The 14072-nt window shown below is 40.1% G+C and overlaps 1 protein-coding gene across 6 annotated transcripts in view; it reads right to left on the reverse strand.

Annotated features, from left to right (window-relative positions):
- LOC127414530 (protein kinase C zeta type-like) overlaps positions 1 to 14072 on the reverse strand; it is a 190045-nt gene that overhangs the window by 81817 nt on the left and 94156 nt on the right. Inside the window, exon 1 of one of the 6 annotated variants that reach the window (XM_051652618.1) lies at positions 6962 to 7447. The exons of the other annotated variants lie outside the window; for them this stretch is intronic. Within the exon in view, the coding sequence (XP_051508578.1) occupies positions 6962 to 7115 (154 nt within the window). The 5' untranslated portion in view covers positions 7116 to 7447. Of the gene's footprint in view, positions 1 to 6961; positions 7448 to 14072 lie in introns of those variants that run through there. 6 annotated transcript variants of the gene reach the window in all.

The raw sequence follows: 14072 nt of genomic DNA on the forward strand, positions 1-14072 counted from the left end.
GACTAAAGAGAGAGAGATCTCTCAGGCAGTAGGAAGTGACATCACATCAGTGGCACATTTATTGGTCCTTCCTGGATTACTAAACCACTAACAGTTTGGCACCATTCTGAGTAAACTCTAAAACAGGGCTACTCAACTTTGGAAAGGTCAGGGGCCGCAAAGCTGGATCCCTGTACCCTCGATGGCTGCACTCTTAACCTGTTGATGTGCATGTGTATAACCTTCTTCTGCTGAAGACAAATCGTGATTATTTCGAATAAATATCTCAGCTCTGTGGATGAGAGACAGATCATCATTTAAGTCATTAGCTTTTTAACTATAAATCTCCACTTTCACTTTCAGATGTGAAAGTGAAACTAAAACGTGGCCACATGTGTCATCAGATGTGAAAGTGAAAGTGGAAATTTATAGTAAAAAAGGACTTAAATATTGATCTGTTTCTCACCCACACCTATCATATCACTTCTAAACACATAGATTTAACCTCTGGAGTCATATCACACTTAAAAGGCAGAAATTACTTTTTTGCTGTCTTTATGTGCCTTTTGGAGCTTCAAAGTTCTGACCACTATTCACTTGCATTGTTTGGACCAACAGAGCTGAGATTTTCTTCTAAAAAGCTTAATTTGTGTTCTGCAGAAGAAAGAAAGTCATAGACATCTGGGATGGCATGAGGGTGAGTAAATAATGAGAGTATTTATTTGGGGGGGGGTCCAACTATCCCTTTTAGTAATTATTTTAAATATAAGGGGTGTAACAATTCGATTTTCTAATGTAGATCAGTTCTGTTGTCACTGTTGTTCCCCATTCTGATGGTTGTTGTGAACATTAACTGAAGCTCCTGACCCGTATCTGTATGATTATGCACTGCACTACTGCCACACAATTGGCTGATTAGATAATTGCATGAATATGTAGGTGTACTTGTGTTCCTAATAAAAAGCTAAGTGAGTGTACTTATTTAGAATTATGCATGCATAATCATTATCTGTCGTGCTGACTGACTGAGTGCACAGATAAAATCTACTTGTTTTGCTGCACCCTGTGGGACATTATAGGGCATTTTGCCCATCTTGAATACAGTACAAACACACATATGAGCCCAGCTTAACAGCCAAAATGGAAAACACAGTGTCCAACGACAACAGTGAGCATTCCTGAGATGTTCCTGTGAAACAATATCATGCTACCAAGTTCATAATGGTTTAAAGACATGAACATGACATCATCAAAATTGGAATTTTGTGGTTTTTAGTCCTGATATGAGTATCTATCATTTTAACATTTACATTTATGCATTTGGCAGATGCTTTTATCAAAGCGACTTATAGTGCCCTTATTACAGGGACAATCCCCCTGGAGCAACCTGGAGTTAAGTGCCTTGCTCAGGGACACAATGGTGGTGGCTGTGGGGATTGAACCAACAACCTTTTGCTTACCAGTTCAGTGCTTAGTCCATTACGCCACCACCACTAACATATTTTGAAAAATAACTTTTCATTTCTTCATGTGTACATTTTTAATGGGGAAAAAATGCACCTTTAATGAATGAATGTGAAAAAAAAAAACAGGAAATGATGGTTCTTGCTCTTTGTTTATAACACCTGTCCTACTAGTCATTATTAGAGAACATATGATCCATACAGCAGCCACAGGACACCCGTCATCTGTCTACCAACATTATAAATGACAGTGTTAATAGCTGACTGTGTGTGTGGGCAGGTTTAAGTGGTTTACGAGGAAATATTTTTAGGTTAAAAACTGGTAATTACAAGGGTATTATGCTATAAATGTGGTTTATGAGGACATTTCTAGTGTCCCCATAAATTAAATCACCTTAAAAACATACTTAACGATGTTTTTTGAAAAATGTAAAAATGCAAAAAGTTTTTTGTGAGGGTTAGGTTTATGGGTAGAGTTAGGGTTAGGGGATAAAATCTAGCATTCGTACAGTATAAAAATCATGTCTATGGAGAGTCCTCGTAAGGATAGCTGCACCAACATGTGTATGTGTGTGTGTGTGTGTGTGTGTGTGTGTAAAATAGATTCAGGCATGATTTTAGCTCTGATTAACAACAACAAGTGAATATGTTCAGTGCACTGTGTGTGTTCGGTCATGATGTTGAATGATAGCAAACTGACTTGACTAAGTAGAGTCATGTGATCGCAACTCTTCTGTGCTAATTCAGATGGAGATGTGGAGAATACCAGACTCTATTCCAGCCCTGCATATCAGGTGGAGCATCGCCCTCCGTCCACTGGAGCAAGGGCAAATTTATAATGATGAGTGTAAACTCATGAGCATTCACTGACTGAGCAGCTGGTGTCACCAGTTAAGTGCAGTCGTTCAAGAGAACAGGAGGGTACTTAAGGACAGCATGGTAGAGAATGAGAGTGCAGTTATGATCAGAGTCATTCATATTCTACCCATTAAGGGCAAAATATCACACTCATTGTATTTAATAAAACATCATAATGTCTGTACAGTGAGTGCTATAGTCTAGGTTATTTTTCAAATGGCACTAGTTAAAAAATTATTTTTTTATGCAGCATCCATGCCGCTAGGTATCAGTGTACATTCCAAAACCACGTTTTTGTCAGCCAGTGAAACATAGACAACTGTGTCGACCTTTAACACTAATGACAATAATCCATCATAGAACTTTCCGACACACTTGTCAACATTTCACTGGATGAAATACGAGACAAATGTGCCATTAATGGTAGATTAAGTTAAAAATAATTGAAGTAGCTCCAGCAGGTATCCTGGAAGTGATCCAAAACGCTGACCTTAAATTGAAAAATGGCTTTGGAGGCGGATAGTCTACCACACTGCATATCACTGAAATATCTGCCACTGGCTATGAAAGGAGAGTGAGAACCAGAGTTACAGAATAATCAACCATCAACATCAGAACCAAACTCACATCCTTATATAAACAACATGTAAATACAGTTGAAGCCAGAAGTTTACATTAGAGGTCTTCACGGGTCCACCCTAACCCGAAGACCCGAGAAGGCTACTAACATTACATTAGGTAAGACACAAAGTTTTGTTATCACAACTTTTAAATGAACTTGTTAATAGCAATCAGCTGTGAAATCGGTGTCGATGGAGTCTGTGTCTCCCGGCTGGGTCCGGGTCCCAGCTTTCAAATAATAGACGGGTCCGGTTCGGGTCTGGCATTTCTCGGTTCTGCATGCGTACGGGTCCAAGCTTTTAAATAATAGAAGGGTCCGGTTCGGGTTCGGGTAGTATATTTCCGGGTCTCTTTTGGCTTTTATTTCTTTCATCACATTCCCAGTGGGACAGAAGTTTATATACACTTTGTTAATATTTGGTAGCATTGCCTTTACATTGTTTAACTTGGGTCAAACGTTTTGGGTAGCCTTCCACAAGCTTCTCACAATAAGTTGCTGGAATTTTGGACCATTCCTCCAGACAGAACTGGCGTAACTGAGTCAGGTTTGTAGGCCTCCTTGCTCGCACACGCTTTTTCAGTTCTGCTCACAAATTTTCTATCGGATTGAGGTCAGGGATTTGTGATGGCCACTCCAATACCTTGACTTTGTTGTCCTTAAGCCATTTTGCATCAACTTTGGAGGTATGCTTGGGGTCATTGTCCATTTGGGAGACCCATTTGTGACCGAGATTTAATCCTTGGCTGATGTCTTGAGATGTTGCTTCAATATATCCACATCATTTTCCTTCCTCATGATGCCATCTATTTTGTGAAGTGCACCAGTCCCTCCAGCAGCAGTCACCCACAACATGATGCTGCATGATTCACGGTTGGAATAGTGTACATCGGCTTGCAAGCCTCACCCTTTTTCCTCCAAGCATAACGATGGTTATTATGGCAAAACAGTTAAATTTTTGTTTTATTAGACCAGAGGACATTTCTCCAAAATGTAAGATCTTTGTCCCCATGAGCACTTGCACACTGTAGTTTGGCTTTTTTATGCTGGTTTTGGAGCAGTGGCTTCTTCCTTGCTGAGCAGCCTTTCAGGTTATTCGTTTTACTGTGGATATAGATACTTGTCTACCTGTTTCCTCCAGCATCTTCGCAAGGTCCTTTGCTGCTGTTCTGGGATTGATTTGCACTTTTCGCACCAAACTACTTTCATCTCTAGGAGACAGAATGTGTCTCCTTCCAAAGTGGTATGATGGCAGCGTGGTCCCATGGTGTTTATACTTGCATACTATTGTTTGTACAGATGAACGTGGTACCTTCAGGCATTTGGAAATTGCTCCCAAGGATGAACCAGACTTGTGGAGGTCCAACATTTTTCTTCTTAGGTCTTGGCTGATAACTTTTGATTTTCCCATGATGTCAAGCAAAGAGGCATTGAGTTTGAAGGTAGGCCTTAAAATACATCCACAGGTACACCTCCAATTCAGTACACCTCCTATCCGAAGCTGTCTGGCTAATTGCCTAAAGGCTTGACATCATTTTCTAGAATTTTCCAAGCTGCTTAAAGGCACAGTTAATTTAGTGTATGTAAACTTCTGACCCACTGGAATTGTGATATAGTCAATTAAAAGTGAAACAGTCTGTCTGTAAACAATTGCTGGAAAAATTACTTGTGTCATGCACAAAGTAGATGTCCTAAATGACTTACCAAAACTATAGTTTGCTAATATTAAATCTGTGGAGTGTGTATTGTGTAAAAAATTGTGTATGTAAACTTCTGACTTCAACTGTAAAAGAAGATTAATTTTCATTGGCAGATAAATAGAATATTTAAATCTAGTTAATTGTTTTCTTTTCTTTAGCTGATCTGGGATAAATCCAAAATGAGATACAAGAAATAGCGATCAGAAGGACAGCAAGATAGAGAAGCTATCACACTTTTCCATCGGTATTGAAGCTACTTCAAAATTGTATTTTAGCTTGCCGAGCAACAAGCTACTCTAAAGTGGTCAAATTACAGCTATACTTTTGAAAAAGTACATAAAAAGTACATTACTAAGCTACTAACAAAAAGCTAACTACATTAAAGGTGCTATCAGTAATTTTTTCTTCATTAAAAAAGTTTAACTCCTAAAGAGTGGTGGTGGTGTAGTGGACTAAAGCACTGAACTGGTAAGCAAAAGGTTGTTGGTTCAATCCCCACATTGGAGCCCCACCACCATTGTGTCTTTGAGCAAGGCACTTAACTGCAGGTTGCTCCAGGGGGACTGTTCCTGTAATAAGGGCACTGTAAGTCGCTTTGGATAAAAGCATCTGCCAAATGCATAAATGTAAATGTAAAGACATTAATTGTAATTTTGCAATATGTAGGAAATCATGACCACTCACATTAAAATGAAGACTCCAGTCATATCAGTAACCTTATAAAAGCTGTTTTATTCTACATGGAGAGGGTCCACACATGGGGGCTGCCATGTTAAAATCACATAACTTGCTTAATCTCAGTGACCATCCTGTTATTGGACATTTTCACTCATTGATTAAAGTAATCATGACTGACTGTGTATACTAAATTTCTACAATGGCATCTGAAACTGAAACTTAAATGATGCTGCATCCAAGCTGCTAGGTAAGTCCAAGATGACACAAAGACAAAAGTTTCTGAGTGCATCTTTAAAGTTATTAACAGGGACAATATCTTTTAAAATTTTTACTTCAAATATCTTTTTAAAACATAATCAGATTATTTAATGGCAGCAGTATTTTCTTTTTTAATGATTTAATCTTGATTAGGGTGACAGCATAAAACATGAACATATAAATGTGAGTCATTGACAAATAGCATTGTCCGAGATGATAAAAATGAGAAATCATTTAAAAATCTAGTTTAAAACACGTGTCAAGTTTGTAGAAATGTAATCTTTGTGTCCATGTTGTTTTAGAAAAACATTTGTAGCATTTTCTACAAAAAGTGACTTTTCTTGCACCTTCAATACACTTGAGTGTATGCAAATTAATGAATTTCTAAAAAGATTTCAAACAGATTTCAAGGTAAAAATATATTTGTAAGAAATATTATGGTAATAATATTTGTTTTTTCACATAATAATAAAATAGCTACTTGCATGTTGGTTATATACCTGACTTTCTGGTTTGGAGGACAAAGTTTCAAATGAATAATGTTTTAAAACAAAATTGTTTCAATGCTTATTTTTTATTTAAGAAATAATAATAAAATATTATTCTAAACTAGTTATGTAAGCATTTTATTTTTCAAGAATATCAGCTTTTAATGAAACTTTTATTTTACGGTTAAACCACTTAACATTTTTAACTATGCTCCAGATGTTTTTTTTATTTTTATTTATTTTTAAAAAAAAAAGACTTGTGAAAAGTTTTTTTTTGTTGTTGTTTTTTTTAGCATAGTAGAGATGTATTCAAAATGTTTTTTGTGCTAATTGCATTTTTAATGTATTTTTGAATCATCTGGGCAAAAAAATTAGTGTCATGTCATTTACCCAAATACACTAAAAACAACAACAACAACAACAACAAAACTAGTATACAAGTAAGTCAAAAACATGGTGATGAAATAAGTTTTAACTAAACATTTAGCTATAAAAAAATCAAAATGTTGAACAAGGATTTTTGCGCAGACTATCAAATTAGTGAATAATTTCTTTTTTAACTGGTTTACATGAACCGAATATTCACTAAAACAAAGATTCACTAAAACAAATTGGACTTTTCCAAAGCTACATACAGTATGAGAAAGAGTGATTGCTGCCTCTGTTCACTTGGCTGTAAAGCTGCATGCGTAATACAGTGTGACATATAAAAAGAGATGTAACGTTTTGCTGCTGTTTGTTGGAAAAAGTAATTACTTTAAAAGCTACACTGTTTTTAAAACAGCTGAACTACTGTCACACAACTGAAAATGTAGTTAATTTAGGACCATTGCTACTTTTAGCCTAGTTAGTTACTCCCCAACATTGATTTCGAGTTAGCATCGTTCTCTTGCCTCGCTATGATAATCATGTGTATACCTCCTTCAGCAGTCTGAGAGCACACCATTGCTGAATCACCCCACATTCTTCCTCCACCTCCCCCGGTCAGAGGAACTACGATGAGGGAACACAGCGGCACCAGAGTAAGTTCTGCACCTTGCAAGTCCTGGAATGATGCAGAGAAGCCCGCCATGGCATCCCACGCTGACACCAAAAAGCTCCAGCCAGGGCTAAATGTCCTATGTGAGGGTCTCTGTATGGTGAGCGTGTAAAGGCCAGGGGCTCAGAGAGCGCGCCCAGTTAAAATTGGTTTGACTCACTTCCACACATTGTTGACTGGGCTGGCAGGAAGATGATAAAGGGGGCTTTCCTCTGCTCTGAGGGTGTGTGGGATCAAAGCAGGCTCTGGGATTTGAGCTGAATGAAGGACCAAGACTGAAGCTCACGGTTGGAACACAGCAGGAGCCAAAAATTCCTGTATAAGAGCCCTTATATTCGGCCACCAACTTGAACACTGAAACACTAACGCTTCTGTTCTTGGCCACTTTACACTGACTCTTCTTAGAGAATAGAGGCTTGAGAACAGGTTTTCTCCTTAGAAATTACACGATTTAATTTTTTAAGCCCTGAAAGTATCTGCATGAATGTGCTGTAAATCACTAAAGCTCTGTGATTAAATCACTGTACTGTTGGTTGCTAGTAAGCATTCGTGCTCTGTACAACTGTATCCAAGTATATGTTGCCGGATATCGCCAACTATCATTAAAAATAAATGAATACAGGTTGCTTTGTGATGGCAAAACACTATCAGTGTGAACACCCCTTAAAAAGATGAAAAGTTATTAACAAAATCTGGAAACAGTTACACCCACCACTTTGAGCTTCCTGAGAACAAGATTGGGACCAAAGATAACCTTTGCTTGACTTTTTGTGCCCTTAAGTAAAATAATCTGATCGGGCCATTTCATGGTGACAGGATTTTCCTTGCTCTTTCAGAAAAAAAAAAACATGTTGTATATTTACAGCACATTTCAGGACAGTGTCAGAAATTAAGTTTAACATTAAGGGGCAATATTTGCCCCATGGATTTGATTTTTACGGGAATTATTTACATTTATGAAAGCATATTTCTTTCTAATCATTTAAAACATTAACTCATCTCATCAGTTTATGTCATATACATCTATTTAAACAATTCATTAATAAAAATTTTCAAGACAGAGAATTTATTACCTCTTATCCAAAGAATTAAATCAACATAAACTTGTATTGTATGCCATAATACACTGATCAGCCACAACATTAAAACTACTGAAAGGTGAAATGAATAACATTGATTATATCGTTACAATGGCACCTGTCAAGGGGTGGGATATATATTAGGCAGCAAGTGAACAGTCAGTTCTTAAATTTCATGTGTTGGAAGCTAGAAAAATGGGCAAGCATAAGGATCTGAGCTACTTTGACAAGGGCCAAATTGTGATGGCTAGACGACTGGGTCAGAGCATCTCCAAAATGGCATGTCTTGTGGGGTGTTCCTGGTATGCAGTGGTTCGTACCTACCAAAAGTGGTCCAAGGGAGGACAACCGGTGAACTGGCGACAAGGTCATGGGCGCCCAAGGCTCATTGATGCACGTGGGGAGCGAAGGCTAGCCCGTCTGGTCCGATCCCACTGAAGAGCTACTGTATCACAAATTGCTGAAAAACATAATGCTGGCCATGATAGAAAGGTGTCAGACCACACAGTGCATCGCAGCTTGCTGTGTATGAGTCTGCATAGCCATAGACCGGTCAGAATGCCCATGCTGAACCCTGTCCACCGCCGAAAGCGCTTACAATGGGCACGTGAGTGTCAGAACTGGACCATGGAGCAATGGAAGAAAGTGGCCTGGTCTGATGAATCACATTTTCTTTTAGATCATGTGGACGGCCGGGTGCATGTGTGTTGTTCACCTGGGCAAGAGATGGCAGCAGGATGCACTATGGAAAGAAGGGACGTCAGCGGAGGCAGTGTGATGCTCTGGGCAATGTTCTGCTGGAAAACATTGGGTCCTGCTATTCATGTGGATGTTACTTTGACACGTACCACCTACCTAAAGATTGTTGCAGATCACGTACACCTCTTCATGGCAACGGTATTCCCTGATGGCAGTGGCCTCTTTCAGCAGGATAATGCACCCTGCCACACTGCATAAATTGTTCAGAAATGGTTTGACGAATATGACAAAGAGTTCAAGGTGTTGACTTGGCCTCCAAATTCCCCAGATCTCAATCCAATTGAGCATCTATGGGATGTGCTGTACCAACAAGTCTGATCCATGGAGGCCCCACCTCGCAACTTACAGACTTAAAGGATCTGCTGCTAACGTCTTGGTGCCAGATACCACAGGACACCTTCAGCGGTCTTGTGGAATCCATGCCTCGACAGGTCAGAGCTGTTTTGGCCGCACGAGTGGGACCTCCACGATATTAGGCAGGTGGTTTTAATGTTGTGGCTGATCAGTGTATGTATAACTATGACTATAATAGACTATAAAGAACTATATCAGATCAGAAAAAAACTAAATAATGAATTACAAGGGCATTTTTTCCCCAATATTTTGAATTTTGGGGGCATTTTGCCTGAGCCCCCCATAACCTCATGCGACCCCACATCCACATGCGTGGACATTGTATTTTGGCTTCGCTATATGCAACGCATAATTTAAATAAATGAAAACAGACTGAATACTGTTCACAAGACTCTAGACTGTCATTTAAAGAGTCAACTTCTGCCACACCAAGTCACGTGACACAACAGCATGCCGTCGATTTCCTTGAAGCGCTCCTTTGGACACAGCGCCAACAAAAGTGCCTCTGGTTAGAAATATCTTTACGTTTTTTCATTGAAACCTGTTTGATTATAAAGAGTAGCGTCTCTAGTTTCGTTTAGTATGCCATTTTAAAAAATCAGTAAATTTTTCGCACATCAGCACGCTGATAAACATGATGTCTACATACTGTATGTGGACACTGGCACAACATTTCCTCAAAAGTAGAAAAAACATGTTAGTTATTTTTAATAACTTTCAACTCAAACAAATATGTGGGTCATTTAACTTCATTTTAATATACATTTGTTATGTTTAATTTTGTAATCTCTGTGCAATACGATTCATTAACATTAGTAAATGCATTCTTATATATTTACTGTGCATTGTCACATTGAGAATTAATAGGTTCAGCCAAAAGATGAGTTATATGGAGTTAGGATGAAAATAAGGTGCATTTTGAACTGTTCTGAGACCAGTGAAGACAGAGCACACTGGAGGTTAAGTTATTCACTAAATAGTGAATAATTTAAATGAAGTTAATTTATCAGCCATGTCATAATTTGATTACTTTGGGAGTTAGCGAGCGGCACAAGACTCCCCATTCACCCCAAACTAACCTACACACAAATGCTTCAGATTCCTATAAAACACTATGTATGCAGTTATACACTTGTAACGTCTTTTTAAAGTCTCCCACGTTGTCACACAACACAGATCACAACATACAAACACATTTGCTGTGATGTAACTAATATGTTCTGCTCTTACGTGGGATGTGAGTATCTGTACATTTCATACAGAGTGTGTGGGTTTATCTGGACCTAAGTCAAATACACACACACACACACACACACACACACACAACTTGACAATCAGTGAGTCAGGACTTAAAGAAAACGGTGACAACCGACACCTACAGAAAATATTTACATAAACATGCCGTAATACTGAAAAGCTCATTTGACTCTGTGAGCAAACAACACACACAGTACATTCTAGAAATGTTTTTTGAAAAAAGACAAGAAAGTGGAATGAGAAAAGAAGACATAGTCAGAGGTACCATGTGATGACACATGATGGCGCCATAGATGGCCGCCTCGGTGTGGAGAGCTCCTATTGTTTTGTTGTTTTTGTTTGTTTGTCCTGTGTTTAGTAATCTTTTTCCAGTCAGTTTTACCAGATACGAACTGCTGAACATTCGACAGCTTATACCAGACAGTCTTTTCCCGGTTTTTGAATATTCAGACGTTTTGCTGGACATTTTATTTGGAGGCGCAGCTTTGTTGTTCAGGAGACACAGGCGAGGGAGACGAGCCGGTGTGCTGGTCAAACTCCGTCGGCGCAGCTTTCGAACAGCCCTGCCAAGCATTCATCTTGCGAATCTCCACTCTCTTCCTAACAAAACGGACGTACTACATCTCCTCACCCACACAAACAAGGACTTTTCAACCTCTGCTGCCTTGTGCTTCACAGAAACCTGGCTGAGTGAAGCCATTCCGGACAGCGCATTACATCTGCCGGGCTTTCAGCTGTTCCAGGGGAACTGAGAGGCGGTGGAACATGCTTTTACATCAATGAAAGTTGGTGTACAGATGTAACAATGTTAAAGAGGATGTGCTGTCCTAATTTGGAAGTGCTCTTTATTAACCGTAAGCTGTTCTACTCGCCACGGGAGTTTTCCTCGTTTATTCTGGTGAGTGTGTATATCGCGCCAAACGCGTGTGTGAACACAGCGCTGCAACAGCTGGCTGATCAAATCACAGACACGGAACAACAATACCCGGACTCAGTTATTATTATTCTTGGGGATTTTAACCAAGCAAATCTCACACGTGAACTGCCCAAATACAAACAGCACATTACGTGCCCCACCAGAGACAGGAACATACTGGATCATTGCTACACAACAATAAAGGATGCATATCGCTCTGTCCCTAGAGCAGCTTTGGGACTCTCTGATCACTGTCTGGTTCAGCTTCTTCCAACCTACAGGCAGAAATTAAAATCAACCAAGCCAGTAGTAAGGACTGTAAAGAGATGGACCAATGAAACAGAGTGGGAACTACAAGCCTGCTTCGATTGCACGGATTGGAGTGTTTCTGAGGCTGCAGCCACACACCTGGACGAGCTCACAGATACTGTTACATCATATATCAGTTTCTGTGAGGATATGTGCATTCCTACTAGGACTTATTAAAAGTTCAACAACGATAAACCATGGTTTACAGCAGAGCTCAGGCAGCTTCGTCAGGCCAAAGAGGATGCTTACAGGGGTGGGGATAAAGTCTTGTACAATCAGGCCAGGAACACACTGAACAAGGAAATCAGAGTGGCTAAAAGAAGATACTCTGAGAAGCTGAAAAACAAGTTTTCAGCTAATGAACCTGCATCAGTGTGGAGTGGCATGAAACAACTCACAAATTACAGGACTCCTACCCCCAACCCTGTGGTGGACCAACGACTGGCTGACGACCTGAATGTGTTCTACTGCAGATTTGAAAGGCCCAATCTCACACCCCACACCTACTCTGACCTTCACTTCACACAAACACCAACACCTCCTGCAACCCCCCTCCTGCTACTCAACCTGCACTTAAGATCTGTGAAGATGATGTGAGCCGCGTCTTTCGGAAACAAAAGACGAGGTAAGCTTCAGGCACAGATGGCGTCTTACCAGCGTGTCTTCGATCCTGTGCTAACCAGCTGGCCCCCATCTTCACACAGATCTTCAATAGATCACTGGAGCAGTGTGAAGTCCCATGCTGCTTCAAATGCTCAATAATTATTCCTGTCCCAAAGAAACCAAAAATCACAGGACTTAATGACTACAGACCTGTCGCCCTGACGTCTGTGGTCATGAAATCATTTGAGAGACTGGTGTTGGCCCACCTGAAGAACATCACTGGACCCTTTCTAGATCCCCTTCGATTTGCTTATCGAGCAAACAGGTCTGTGGATGATGCAGTCAACATGGGATTGCATCATATCCTGCAACATCTGGACAGACCAGGGACATATGCAAGAATCCTTTTTGTGGACTTCAGTTCGGCTTTCAACACCATCATCCCAGCTATACTCCAGTATAAATTATACCAACTCTCTGTTCCCATGTCTATCTGTCAGTGGATTACCAGCTTTCTGACGGACAGGCAGCAGCTTGTGAGACAGGGGAAACTCACTTCCAGCACCTGTACAATCAGCACTGGTGCCCCCCAGGGATGTGTGCTCTCCCCACTACTCTTCTCCCTCTACACCAATGACTGCATCGCCAAGGACCCCTCTGTCAAGCTCCTGAAGTTTGCAGACAACATCACTATCATTGGCCTCATCCGAGATGATGATGAGTCTGCATACAGAAGAGAGGTTGAACAGCTGGTTGTCTGGAGCAGTCAAAACAACCTTGAGCTGAACACGCTCAAAATGGTGGAGATGATTGTGGACTTTAGGAGGAACACCCCAACACTGACCCCCCTCACCATTCTAAACAAAACTGTGGCAGCAGTGGAGTCATTCAGGTTCCTGGGCACTACCATCTCACAGAACCTGAAGTGGGAGACACACATTGACTCCATTGTGAGAAAGGCCCAGCAGAGGTTGTACTTCCTTCGCCAGCTGAGAAAGTTCAACCTGCCATAGGTGCTGCTGATACAGTTCTACTCAGCGGTCATTGAGACTGTCCTCTGCACTTCAATATCTGTCTGGTTTGGTTCAGCTACGAATTCAGACATCAGAAGACTACAAAGGACAGTTCGGACTGCTGAGAGGACATTGGTTCCCCCCTTCAAGAACTATACACTTCCAGAGTGAGGAAAAAGGCTGGAAAAATCACTCTGGACCCCACTCACCCTGCCCAATACCTTTTTGAACTGTTGCCTTCTGGCCGACGCTTCAGAGCTCTGAGCAACAGAACCGTCAGGCACAGGAAATTTTTTTTCCCTCAGGCTATCCATCTCATGAACAGTTAAATTGCCCCATTAAGCAATAACTATGTGCAATACACAGTTTAGTCTTTTTTATATTTATGTAACACATCCAACCACTTCTGCCATTTCATTCCTCTAAAAAAATAAAAATAAAAATAAAAAATTTGCACTGTACATAACAGATTTTTATTTGCACTGTACATAACAGATAACTGATTTATATTAGATTGCACTAGGTATTTGTATGTATGAATGTATGTATGTATGTGTATAATTATTTTTTATTATTATCTATGTCTTGCTGCTGTTTTTGTATTGTTTTTTGTATTGTTGCACACTGGAAGCTCCTGTCACCAAGACAAGTTCCTTGTATGTGTAAGCCTACTTGGCAATAAAGCCGATTCTGATTCTGA

The sequence above is a fragment of the Myxocyprinus asiaticus genome, chromosome 24, assembly GCF_019703515.2.
Source record: "Myxocyprinus asiaticus isolate MX2 ecotype Aquarium Trade chromosome 24, UBuf_Myxa_2, whole genome shotgun sequence".
NCBI classification, from domain to species: domain Eukaryota; kingdom Metazoa; phylum Chordata; class Actinopteri; order Cypriniformes; family Catostomidae; genus Myxocyprinus; species Myxocyprinus asiaticus.